The 14,306-nt window shown below is 31.6% G+C and overlaps 1 protein-coding gene across 1 annotated transcript; it reads left to right on the top strand.

Moving 5' to 3' along the window:
- Window positions 1-4,923: 4,923 nt before the first annotated feature.
- On the top strand, window positions 4,924-13,011 carry LOC140440966 (retinol-binding protein pinta-like). The gene is made up of 3 exons (XM_072531327.1): window positions 4,924-5,374; window positions 12,285-12,552; window positions 12,704-13,011. The coding sequence occupies exons 1-3, from the start codon at window positions 5,028-5,030 to the stop codon at window positions 12,944-12,946; spliced, it is 858 nt and encodes a 285-aa protein (XP_072387428.1). The 5' UTR covers window positions 4,924-5,027; the 3' UTR covers window positions 12,947-13,011.
- The last annotated feature ends 1,295 nt before the right edge of the window (window positions 13,012-14,306 follow it).

The following is a 14,306-nucleotide window of genomic DNA, read 5'->3' as shown; positions in this document are numbered from 1 at the left end:
GTCTTTTATGTATTCAAAGAAATTCTCACACAAAAAAGTGTAAAGAAATCGATGGCACTCTCACAGTAGCACTTATTTTCTTTATTTTTATCTTGGGACAAGTTACCTTAGTACATAATAAATGGAGTCAAGCTCAATAACCTGCGGTGTGCAGATAATACAATAGTGTTTTCCAATACCATAAAAGGGAAAGCTTTATGAACAAAATAACGGAAACAAGTAGAACATATGGACTGGATATAAACACCAGTAAAACCAAGCTAATGCTCATTAGCAAGGAAAATATAACTGGAGCAAATCTGTATGTGAACCAAATAAGAATTGAACGTGTCTCACAGTACAACTACTTGAGAACTATGATCAATGAGTCGTGGGACAATACCCAAGAAATTAAATGTCTCATCGCAAAGCAAAAATTTCATTCTTGACTATGAGCTCTGTGTTTAAGATCCATGACCTCACCCTAGAAACAAAAATAAGGCTCCTCAATTGTTACGTGTAACCGTGAAACGTGAAATCAAGGCAGATATGAGCTATTCCAATGCATTTTGCAAGGTAAAATTGAAGGAAAAACGGCCCACATTTATTAGAAGTTTATCATCGCTCGTCGAGAACATATCTTCAGCGTCGTGTGTCTCACATTGTAAAATAAGAGTTGCCTTAGCTGTAGCGTTCAGTATCTTTGATGAAAAATTATCAAAAATCACGTCAGAATCTTCGCTGGAAAATAAATGTACATGTTTTCACATCCATAATTCCAAACTAAAAAGAAAAAACTCAATTAGCAACATATACAGCCAAGTTCATTTATAACAAGTAAATTATTATTTTTATTCTCTGACTTTTTGTAAACTTTGAGAATAAAATTGTACAATTTTCAATGACAATAAAGAATACCTATTTCTATTCTATACCCAGAGCATTGAAGAGTATCTTCGAAGTACCTTTCTTATCTATTACAGACCACGTTTGGGATTTAAATTCTGTGGTAAGGAGCAGGCCCGTTCCTAGGGTAGTGAGCGCCTGCGTGCAGGATTTTTTGTGCGCCCCCATATTACGTTATACCTATATCATAATATGTTCTTGTGATATGATTGAAAATACGATATGAATGTAAAAAGAAAAATAAAACGAACCATGTTTGAAAAAAAGGTTTTATTTTCAAAATTAAATGAAGAAAAAAGGTCATTTTAAAACAATATTATTATATAAGTTAACGGTAAGAAAGAAAACACTCAATTCGCAAATTAATAAGGCATTCTGCAATATAACATGAAACAATAACGGAAAGGAGATACTCTCAATGCAAAAAAACTTTATTAAATACTACATATATACCAAGTGAAAAATAATTAAATAACAAATATTGGAATTACAACATGATACGTCGTGCTTTCACAGATGCAAGCTCATTTATCGTTTCATTGTGATCAATGGCTTCACAAATTTTATTTTCAATTGAAATGACTGCCAAATCTGATAGATTTTCTTGGCACATTGACATTCTTAAATAATTTTTTATGAGCTTTAGCTTTGAAAAACTTCTTTCGCCAGATGCCACCGAAATTGGAAGGGTCAGGAATATTCTCAAGGCTATAAATAGATTTGGAAACAAGGATTGTAAATTTTTCTTTATTATATAATTTAAAATATCTATGGGCGAATCCGAAATTTTGCTAGAGTCTGTGATTGGGTTAAGAACTTTGTATGACAGAATTTCATTACGCAAATCAAGACCATCAGTATATTTGCATACGTTTCTCTTATGTTGAATTTGTAAAGCTAAATCCAAATCCATACATGATCTTTTAATCACATCAGAATCTAGATTTTGAAAATTGCCCAAAAATCCAAATAAATCGTGGCACTTATCTATTCCCCCAAAGCGTCTTTGTAGGGATTGAATTGTTGTGTCCAAGATTTGAAAATAAAAACTGATCTTAAATTTTTGTTTTGGATCGAATACTGTTTCATCTGTACCTTCATACGAAAATTGAAGCTTCGTCTTTCTTTGTCTTAATAATGGAAATGTTTGCTCTACATAACTTTTTTCTGCTTCTGTTACAGGCTCATTCCTGAAAATCTCGAAATGTTTGTCTGACCTTTTTTCAGTGAAATAAATAATAAGATGTTTTATTTCTGTATGGCATTCATTTAAAGTTGTATATGGATTCTGGACCATTTTACTTACTATATTAACTTTTGTTAACACATCATGCAAAATTATAATAGAAAAAATGCATTTGTTTTAATTTTGTCTAATAGTGACCTTGCTAACAGTTTCGTGTTCATATCTCTAGAATTATCTTCCACCAAATCATGTAAACTTTTACAAATTTCGAGGAATTGAAACCTAAGAGGGTGAATGGCGTTGACTCTGCTTTCCCACCGTGCTTCACTTACTGATTTTAAAGTTGAGTTTGGTACATTCCTTTTTAAAATGTCCCATCTGTAGGGTGAAGCAGAAAAAAAATTGAACAACTCCTGAATAATTGAAAAAAAACTAGTCTCATATGAAATTTTAGCTGCATCGTTGACACTTAAATTAAAAGTGTGAGCTGAACAAGGCAAAAACATTGCTCTGGGATTAATTTGTAGAATTTGAGCTTGAAGGCCCACATGCTTGCCAGACATATTTGCCCCATTGTCGTAACCCTGACCTCTCATGTCATCAAGGTTTATTTCAAATTTTGATAATATTTCTTCTTTTAAAAAATTGAAGAGCCCTTCTCTAGTATTTAAAACTTTGAAAAAACCCAGAAAGTGTTCTCCAATTTCGACTTCATATGGAGAACAATAAACGAAGCGAATTATGACCGTCAGCTGCTCAACATGGCTAGCATCTGGAGATTCATCCAAAATAATTGAGTAATATTTTGCTGTTCTGAGGCAACTCAGAATTTCTTTCTGAATATTTCTTGAAAATAAATGAATTAATTCATTTTGGAAGTGATTGCTCAGGTAATGAGGCATATTTCGGCACAACCCTTTAGACCTTCGAATATTGCTCAGGTGTTCCATCATAATTAGATCGAATTTAGCAATCATTTCAACTAATTTCAAAAAATTGCCATTATTAGTCTCATAAAGATTCGTACTGTCACCCCTTCTTCTTCTTCTGGTTCCTATCCGTTTCGGATGTTGGAAATTATATTGGCAATCATGACCTTGTTCGCTGCGGCTCGAAACAGCTCTGTTGAGGTTTTCTTAAACCATGTTCTTAAATTCCGCAGCCATGATATTCTCCTTCTACCGGGTCCTCGCTTACCTTTTGTCACCCCTAAAAGCTAAATTTTGGCCAGGTAAATACTTCATAATACAAATCATTCTTTTAATGATTCTACATTCATTACATTCTTTACTCAAATGCGGCGAGCGGCATTAGACGGCGCTTCGTGTGCTGACACTAATAAAATTGTAGGGTGGTAATTTAATTATCCACAAGGAAACTAAGTTCCTGTATTTGGCTGTATACCATATATTAAAAATTTTTGAATAAAATCCTTTATAAAAAGGTATATAAAAACCCAGTTGGGCTATGTTAAATTGACAAAACGTTTTCGGAATAAGTATTCCATCATCAGCGTCCTAAAAGTATTTAACCACTTAATGAACATTTAACATGACAGTCTCCTAAAAGTATTTAACCACTTAATGAACACTTAATTAAAAAGAACATTTCATGTTCTTTTTAATTAAGTGGTTAAATACTTTTAGAACACTGATGATGGAATACTTATTCCGAAAACGTTTTGTCAATTTAACATAGCCCAACTGGGTTTTTATATACCTTTTTATAAAGGATTTTATTCAAAAAATTGTAATTTAATTAGTAATTTTGGTATTATAATAGGGAATAGCAATCGGATGAAGTGATTGCTTTAGCGCTTACCGGGGAAGTACTGAACACTGACATTTTTTGTTTTAGAAGTGAGAATATTTTTGTGATGGTAACCAAATATTTGGCGCCCCTAAAATTTAGCGCCTGCGTGTGGGGCATTCATTGCATACCCGCCAGGAACGGCCCTGGTAAGGAGTTTGATCTTCTGAAATAAATCCCTCGGTTCATTTCATCAGCCACGTTACTCTATCTCTCTACATATTTGAGAGATGTAATCCGTTTTGTCTTTACGGCACTGTTTTCTGATTTCTTTCGATAACGTTCTGTATTCATCGTTTGTTCCGTATCTAGTTTTATGTTCTTTTCTGCGTTGAATTACAGTCCACTTATTATCGGATATCAACGGCTTACAGCACGTGGAAACCGCTGCCTGACAGTCTTTTGCAGCCTGGATTACCTTATCTTTGAGATAGATCCAAGTGCTCTCAGGTTCACTAACTACTTTGTCTAAAGAAAGAGCTCCTTCTAGGTTTTGTTGGAGATACAGAGACATTACACGTGAAATCAAATCTTAACTGTCTTTATTTTATTTCGATATAGGTACTCTTTATGAATACAAGAAACCATTTCGCCAAGGATTTATGCTTAGTTAAGGAGATATGTTCTGGAATGCAATTTTTAGATTCCCCATTTTCTCTCTTTATATCTTTTGGCATCGTTTGTTTTGCCTTGCAATTCTTAAAAGGCACAGATTAAAGCAAAATCTGAATTTTGGTTTCGCCAATAGAAATCTTTGGTTTTCTACTTTCGCGATAATGTATCAATTTAAAAAGTAGAACAAAATCGACAAACAAATTAGAAATATTTCGTAAATATTTATTCAAATTAATATTCTAATTTAAATACATTTTTCTTTTATCAGCAAAATTATTGCTTACTCGATATACAAAGTAAATGTCATCTTTGTACTGGTCTATAAATAAAGATTGTTACAAGATTGTTGTAATATGCTCTACTTTCTGATTAAATTTAACTCAAGGTCACGGACCCGTGTTTTATCTGAGGTGAAATTAAATACAAATGACCGATATTTTCTGCGAGTTATCTGACTGGAACATATACGATATGTAGCATATGTATAAACAAACTTGCTGTTTAGTACGTTGATACGGTAAACCATAACATAATGGCCAGTGCAATCGACTTATCCGATAACCAAGAAGCTCAAAAATTCGCCGAAGTAGAACTAAACGAAACGGACGAATCTAGGGCCAGTGCCTTGGAGGAGCTTAAACGATGGTTACACGAAGAAGAACCTCAACTACACGCTCGATTAGAAGACCAGTATTTACTGGCGTTTTTGAGAGGGTCTAAGTTCGACATGGAAAAAACAAAGAAGAAAGTAAAGAATTATTACACGATGAGGAGGGATGTTCCCGAATGGTTTTCGAATCGGGATCCAGAGTTGAATGGACTGCAAGAATTGATCAAATTGGGATGTTTTGTGCCATTAAAAGAGAAACAAGATAACAGGTAATCAATCATTTGTGTGTGTGTTATTTGAAAAATACAGTACAGGCTTTAAAAATGTTATATTTTGTTTGAAAGTGTTTAAAAATGGAGACTAGTACAAATATAAAAGAAATACAGTGTGTTCCAAGGAAAATTTGATCCCCCAGAAACTCAGAAACAAAGAGTTCTTTTAAAATTCAAGTAAGAACGTCAATTTGTATTGGGAAAGGGACGACTTTTCATGCAAAATTCATTCCCTCAAATGAAACCCCCTACTGCCCCGCATCAACCCCCAGTTTTTATTTAAATAGCGAGTGTGGTCGAGTGGCACATCATTTCAAAGGTAATTTTTTTCTCTACACGACACTCTATTTTTTAATAACTTTGAACATAATTTTGAATTTAACTAATTTATTGGTTGAATATCCGTAATAACAAGACAATCATAAAATGTCACCAAATTAACCAATTAAATGTTCTTAGTGACCTCCAATACAATCGTTCAATCAAAGTGCAAATCGATATTAACACGCCACTGTTATGATATATTTTTTTCTTTTTGTAAAAATATCACTTTTTCAAATGAATTTTTTTTTAATATAATGAATCCTAATTATCTTAATAGAATAGAATAGAAAGATGCTTTTTTGTCACTTTACAAAAAGTCAAAATAATAACAATAACAATTAAAATTTACTAAAATTATATTAATTGTCAAAATAACAAAATAAAAGATAATAAAATATACAATCCATTGCAAAATTTCACTAAATTGCAAATTGCATAATAAAACCTTACGAATAAGTTTAAGCTGTTGCATGTGATACCCAAATATATATAATATAAAAATACTTTGTTGCTTGTACCTAAACGTACTGTAATTTCTTAGTTATTCGTTAAGAAACTCTTCCACTGAATAATATCGTCTTTCAGATAGGCTTTTGTCAATTTACGGAACTTAAGAAAAGAAGTTGTAGATTTAAATTGCAAAGGGAAATGGTTGTATAATTTTTTTGCCTAATGTCATATAGATTCCATTACTAACTCAGTGGAGGGGATCAGTAAATACAGATCAAAGGTTGAATTTCTGGTGGAGTGGTCATGATTAGGTCTTGCTGGAAAAACATGTTGGTGTTTACGAATTAAGCAAACAGTTTCTAGAATATATAAAGAGGGAAGAGTTAAAATCCCTTGATTTTTGAAGTAGCTTCTGCAATGTGTTACTCTACTGAGGTCAAAAAGATACCGTATTGCTCTTTTTTGTAATTTAAAAATAACATTAGATTGGTCAGCTGTACTAGAACCCCAAAAAGGAAGGACATATCGAAGATGAGACTTGAACAAAGAAAAATATGTTATTTTGGAAGATGCTAAATTGATTTCCTTCGAAACAGATCTTATTGCATAGCAGACTGAGGCTAGTTTCTTACTTAACAAATCCATATGAAGGGACCATTTAAGGTTGCTGTCTATAAAAATACCAAGAAATTTTACAGAATCAACGATATTGATCTGGCTGTTATTAAGAAGAAAGGGTTAAAGTCGTCCTTTATGGGATAATGCTACTGCCTTATCCACGTTAAAAGAGAGTAAATTAGAGTCGGACCAAGTTTTTATTTTAAGTAGATCAGAAGTTATAGTTGCACGAAGAGTTGAAATATTAGAGTTCCTCCAGGTGATACTGGTATCATCATCAAAAAGAAAAATTTTTCCATCGATTTTTAAGTTAGTAATGTCATTTATAAAGATAAGAAAAAGTAGAGGACCCAATACTGAACCTTGCGATACTCCACATACAATGCTTGTGTGACTAGAGTCAGTATTATTTGCTCCAACTAGTTGTTTACTACTCGTTAGTAAGATTGGAACCAATTCAAAGAAATGCCTCAAATTCCGTAGAAATTTAGTTTTTTTATCAAAATGTCATGATTTGCACAATAAAAAGCTGTAGCATAGTCACAAAAAACAGTGGCAGTATAAACATTATTGTTTAGTGCTTGATAGATCTCATAATGTAGTACAGAAAACATGGCATCGCTGGTACATTAATTAGATAAAAAACCGAACTGACTTTGTGAAAAAATGTTGTTTTCAACGAGAAAGGACGTAAGTCGAGCTTTTATAAGTCTTTCAATAATTTTGGATAGGGCCGGTAGTAAGGTCTATAGTTGCAGACAGGACATCCAACACATTATTTGGGAGATTTAAGAACATTTTTATAGTCCATTAGTACAATAGGAAGATTTGCTTTTGATACTACTGATTGTTTGGATCAGTTCAGATTTATCAACTGGTCCTATAAAGAATGAATTCGAGACCTTTTTTAGAATCGGGGAGATAGGAAATAGGATCTTGTTGTGGCAAAATAGTTGATGTTATATTTTTACTCACATTAACGAACTAAAAATTTAGATTTTGAGGGTTTGGAAGAGCAAATGTTTGAACTGTGTTAGTTTTATTTCGAAGATCGTTTATTATGGACCAAGTTGCTCTTGCAACATTTTTAGAGCTTCCCAGAGGACTCTCATAAACCGTATTCATTTTCCAAATTCCCAATTTTATTGTCAATAGAAGCACATGAAAGCCAAACAGAGTCGTACTGATGTGTATCATATGATTTTTAAAAATATTTACTTTTGAAACTATTAGTGTAAGAATTTCTTGAAATTTAATTATTAAATCACAATTAAACTAAACTCTAAAAAATAACGCGACCAGTAAATAACTTAACAATAACTATAACATAAATATAACACAATATATTAACTTAAAAAGCAACACGATACAATTTGAATTTAAACATGCTGGCAAGTGTGGATCTGTAACATGAGAATCTGTCTGGCTTAAGGCAATAAATTATATTTAATAGCCTCTTGACGAATGAGACGGCGAATATCAACACGTGCTTATGTTGACAGATGGGAATTTGCTAAACGAATGAACTATAGTACATTTTTTTAGCTGTTTTGATAAGTTTTAGATAGGTTCCTCTGTACTTGGAGATATATTCAGTGACAAAGACATTGGTAGTAAATTTCTTGATGTACAGTAGTGAACGCATATTCTTGGCTGATATGCGGATACCTTTGGTAGTCCAGAGTTTGTGATGTTTTGACTTAATCTTAATTAAAGGAAATGCCTTATTGAAAATACAGCTAAAAAATTACTGCAATTATAGTCCACGTCCACAGAAAGAAAGTACCACCCAGAAGTCAAGGATAAATTTTGGAATTTACGAAAGTTCTGAGCGGAAAAAATCCTACCTAAACGTTGGGTTTTCGAAGATTGTTTGTTAAGAGTGTTAAACTTTGTATTTATTGGTATATACCAATAAAAAAAGTAAAAAAAAAGGTTTTTACTTTCTGTTCTCTGTGTCAGAGTTAAAACACACCAGTAAAAGACCACGTGATACGCAGTAACGACTAGACTTCGGCAAATATGCATATTGCATATTTTGCATATTGTGCATATTTTATGCAAATATTTCATATTTTGGCATATTTGTATAAAAGTTTGCATAAAGTGCATAAAAGTTCAGATTTTTATACTGTATTTGAAAATTTTTAAACATACCAATTTATTTCAATTCTTGTATAAAATTTTGTAGTCATTTTAATCAAGAAATGATCTAAGTACGTAATCTCTACAGGTACAAAGCATTTACAATTTCAAAGAAGATCAATTTAAGTAGCCCTCAACATTCTTAGAAAGTCTCGGTCACTGAGGCATTCAGTTATTGGATAATCGCTAAGGGTTCGCTCATTTGCATTTTATGATCTAATCCCCAAATCTATCTACAATTTATTGTATCTTAACAGCAGGTAAACGGCTAATAGTTTTGTTCCTAATTTAGGGATTTTCCAAAATCTCCCAGTTTATTGAATTAGGTACCTAAACATTTCTAATTTGATGCTCAGATTTGTAAATCATTTTTGTTTTGATATTCAAAGCGGAAACACTCGTTGTGCGTAACAAAAAGGAAGATTGTGATTTTATAATGCCTAAAACAACCAGTGCTTCAACTTGGATTAAACCTTATAAAGAGCTGTCTATGGATATGGGAAAAATCTACTGTTCAGTCTGTGGCAAAATTGTAAGTATCTAATATTTTCTATTAAATATCTAATATTTCATACATACAGGGTGTTTCCAAATGACACTTACAACGTTTGACTGTAGATACTTCTCGAAAAATTGAACAAAACGATATAGTTAATGAGGGGTCAAACTTATTTACTTTTCGAGATACAGGGTGTTAAAATTAAAAAAAAATTAAATTCTTTTAGTTCATAACAACAATAACTTTAAAACCAATAAACGTATTTACTTGAAATTTAGTACTCGTAGGTTGTTTTTAAATGAAAAATAGCTTCCTTTAGTGAGAAAAAATTGTCCATGGCACAATACAATGGTGTGTATTTAGAAAAATTTTTCACCTTTACTTTTTTTTATGAAGTCAGCTATTCTAAAACACAATTATTTTTATTGTAATTGAATTAACAAAAAAAAACTTTTGTTGAATTTTAAAATAAGTTATATGATGTACTAATGGTTAGTAACAAAAACTAATTTGTGGATTAATACTGCATTTAAAACACTTAGCGAGTGTTTTTTTTCCAAACCAGTTATTTGATTAACCAAAAACACCTTGTATATTTTTATATTTTAAAGGTTGGGTTAAAATAAAGGTTTTTATTTTTATTTATAGATAGCATGTGAGAAGAAATTTCAGATAGACCAACATGTGAGAACTGCTTCACACATTGCAAAAAAAGGAAAAATAGGAGGAAAACATCAAACATCTACTTCAAAAAAATTAGATGAGCAAGAAACTTTTAATGAAGACTTGTGTCGCGCATTAGTGTCTGCAAACATACCGCTTTTAAAATTAGCAAATGTAAATTTTAGTTCGTTTCTAAAAAAATATTGCAAACTTAATGTTCCAAGTGATCGGTCTCTAAGAAGAAATCATGTGAACGGGCTATACTCGTCGGTGTTAATTAATATTAAGGAAGAAATTGCAGATAATAATTTTTACATATCTGTAGACGAAACCACTGATTCCTCAGGAAAGTATATTGCTCATTTATTGATTGGTGTTCTTAAAGAAGATACCTTACCAAAATCTCATCTTATTTCATGCCAGCAACTTGAGAAAACAAATGCTTTAACAATTTCGCGTTTTATACAAGAAACATTAGCAACTTTTTTTCTTCCGACAACTATTCCTTCTAATAAATTACTGCTTATTTTATCGGATGCTGCTCCTTATAGGGTGAAAGCAGGACAAAATTTAAAAATATTTTTCCCAGATTTAATACATGTTACTTGTGTAGCGCATGGATTAAACAGAGTTGCAGAGGAAATACGAAAAAAGTTTCCTCTTGTAAATACCATGATATCCAGTGTCAAAAAAGTATTCCTTAAATCTCCTATAAGAATTCAACTTTATAAAGAAATGCTACCTAACATTCCTCTTCCACCACAACCTATTTTAACGCGATGGGGAACATGGTTAGAAGCAGCTAATTTTTATGCAGATCATTTTGTTAAAATAAAGAACATAATTGATAAGTTAACAGATGAAAGTTCCCAATCTCTTTTGGATTCTAAACAAACTTTTTAGAGTAACTTGCTTCAACAAGAACTTTCATTTATAAAATCAAATTTTAGTTTTGTTCAAAAAACAATTACTCAGTTAGAATCACCAAAACTGTCATTGTTCGAAAGTACAGCATTAATAAAAGAATTTGCGCCATGTTGTCGGAACGTTAGAGGTAATATTGGAAAAGATATTTTAAAAAAATTTGAAGCTACTATGGAAAAAAATAAAGGTTACCATATTCTTTCTGAAGTAGTCAGTGTTCTAGCTGGAAATATTTCGGAAACAATTAATTTAGAACCAAATGTTTTGGTTAGTTTGAAAAATGCTCCCGTTACATCAGTTGATGTTGAACGAAGTTTTTCCATATATAAATATATGTACTCAGACAGAAGCCACAAGTTTTTGTTAGAAAATTTTGAACACCACTTGGTCATTTATTGTTACCATAATTCTAAATAAGTTTATTCATACTTAAAAATGATGTAGTTACTTAAAATAAATGTAAATCTTAATGAATAGTAGGAAATATTTAGTTATGTACACTTTTTTTTTAAATAAAATTGTTACTATTTTACGATTTTTTTATTTATTTGTATGCATCTTTTGTAAAATATTTGCATATTTTCGGGTAAACACGTGCATATTTATGCGCATATTTTCTACATTTTTATTTGCATATTTGCCGAAGTCTAGTAACGACAATCGTCTTATAAACAATGTGTTCTGGGAAAGGCCAGAGGGAAGTAGGTCTATAGGGCGGCCTAGAAAAAGGTGGAAAGATGCAGTCAAAGAAGATCTAGAGAAAATAGGAGTGCGACAATGGGAATTACTGGCACAGGACCGACAAACATGGCAATAGTAAACGCGGCAAAGACTCACGAAGAGTTGTAGCGCCATTGATGATGATGATGAGTAAAAGATGCCATAAACTAAGTTTTACTATCTTTACCTAAATTTTAAAAAATTTAGAATGTATTTTGTCCATTATTTTATATTTTATATGTGTTATTAATGTTGAGTGGCAATGCTTTTATAAATAATCTCAACGACTAGTAAGTTGCACTGAAGAATTGTGATATTTTATAAATATTTACATATTTTTCTTATTACAGTGTCTTGAAAAAGGAATAAAACCATTCCGAAAGCTAGACAAAAAGTCAAAAGAGTGTTTCATTAACATCCCGGCCAATTTTCTGACTGCAACCCTAATAAACTATGTTGTTGGTATATATATATATATATATATATATATATATATATATATATATATATATATATATATATATATATATATATACACCATATTTAACGTAGTTTTATTTCTAGAATAGTAGTAATTGTCCGAACAGCCGCCCATAACCCAAGCATACACACCCAGGACGACGTCTTTAAAGCCGGCACCATGATGATGGACGTAGCTGCTATGGAGAACGTTATTTCTGCCCACCTTTACGGAGTAACTGCTATTTTTGACATGGCCGGAGAGAGTTTTTCCCATATTAGACAATTGACGCCCGGTATAGTTAGGAAAGCTGTGAATTGTTGGCAGAATTACCATATCAGGCCGAAGCATCTTGAGTTCATCAATGCACCGGTAAAAATTGGATTTATATTGTAAAATTAACGGTTTTTGCAAGTTTGTTTACAGTGTTTATTTTACACTAGTATTTTGAACAATTTTGTTTAATTTAAAACGTTCAATGTCATAATGACCATTCTAAAATTTAGTAATATTTCTGTCTTAGACCCCCGTACACGTAGTTATATCCATATTCAAAAGTTTCATGAACAGTAAACTAAGAGAAAGGGTCAGGACCCACTTGCCAGGCCAACTGGAAGATTTGTACACTGTAGTAGACCCCAAAATTCTTCCTCCGGAATACGGCGGTGAGGGGGAGACGATGCAAGAGCTTATTGACTATTGGAACCACAAATATATTAGCTACAAATCGTGGTTCCTTGACGACGAACAGTACAAGGCTGACTGATTATTTTATATTTTTTATTTATATTTTAAATGTTCAAAAGTGTTTTAAATATACAAATAGTTTTACTTTTGTTTTTCTTTATTTATTTTATAGGATACATATACTTCATCTAATTTACTTACCGTTGCACGTCATCTGCATCATATCCCGTGAGGGCACATGATACCAACACAAAATATTTAGGCGGTAGGTGTGTTCTTTTTTAGAATCACTTTGCCGAGTACACTGGCATTACAGCCACTACATATTTTATTATATACGCGTAGAAATATTTAAAGATTTCTATTAATGTTAACTTAAAGAAATACACAATAATATGTTTCATTTAATTTGTATAAATGCACTATAAAGCGTTTTTTATGAGAATATTTGTTCGGAACGCACTGTAACTGTAATCGAACGAAGGTGATATTTGGGCATAAATGGGTAACACTTATTTGACAGTTGCGGTGTTGACACTTTTTGTACTTTATTATTTTGAATTTTAAAGTGAATAATACCTCTTGTTTTATATTTTTACCTATTTAATAAAATCTGTTCTTTTTATAACAAAATTAGTGTGTTTTATTTCAAAAATGTCACGTAAGAATTTAAATACTCGTTGTAAAGGATGGAAACGAAATCGAATAATCGATCTCTATCTAATTACTATCGATCAGAAAACCGAAAGTTAAATAATCGATCTCTATCTAATTACTATCGACCAGAAAACCGAAAGTTAAATAAATCTAAAGAAAAAGGCATTTAAAAATTTAGTTGTAACAAAACGTTTCAAAGTAAATACGTAATGAAAAAAGTGTTGTTTTTGTTTAAGTATTCCATTTTACATCTTTATACGACGCATACAAGCGGCTCAAATTGTTTTTAACAAGATTATTTTGTAACTCTTGTTTTGTTTCTATTTATTTACATTAAATATTAATTTGTTTTGTTGTATAATCCACTTTTGCAATAATTATGTGACCTATTTGATTTAAAATGGATTCAGGATGTTTTTATACTTTGGCAACTGTGATTTGGAAACTTCGATCTCTGTCAATGATAATGACGTGCAACGGTAAGTAAATTAGATGGAATGTACAGGTTTTTTCCATGTAGAAAGATTCTATTCTATTTAGATATTTTTTGTAGCTGTATTTTCACATGGTACAATGAATACACAAGGTATGATACATAATGTTCCAAAATCGGTTCGCTTTCGCGCATGACGTAGTCAAGATCGCTTATTCCCGCAACATTTGAATGTAGTTGTATAGGAAAGACTTTTAATTTTAAGTTTTTTATATAATTTGGCTAATTTAATTATAGTAATTATAAAGAGATGATACAATTATGTTATTATAATATTTATCCTTTATAA

The sequence above is a fragment of the Diabrotica undecimpunctata genome, chromosome 5 (assembly GCF_040954645.1).
Source record: "Diabrotica undecimpunctata isolate CICGRU chromosome 5, icDiaUnde3, whole genome shotgun sequence".
Taxonomy (NCBI): Eukaryota; Metazoa; Arthropoda; class Insecta; order Coleoptera; family Chrysomelidae; genus Diabrotica; species Diabrotica undecimpunctata.
The sequence above is the reverse complement of the archived record's forward strand: the minus strand, read 5'-3'. Positions and strand labels throughout refer to the sequence as shown.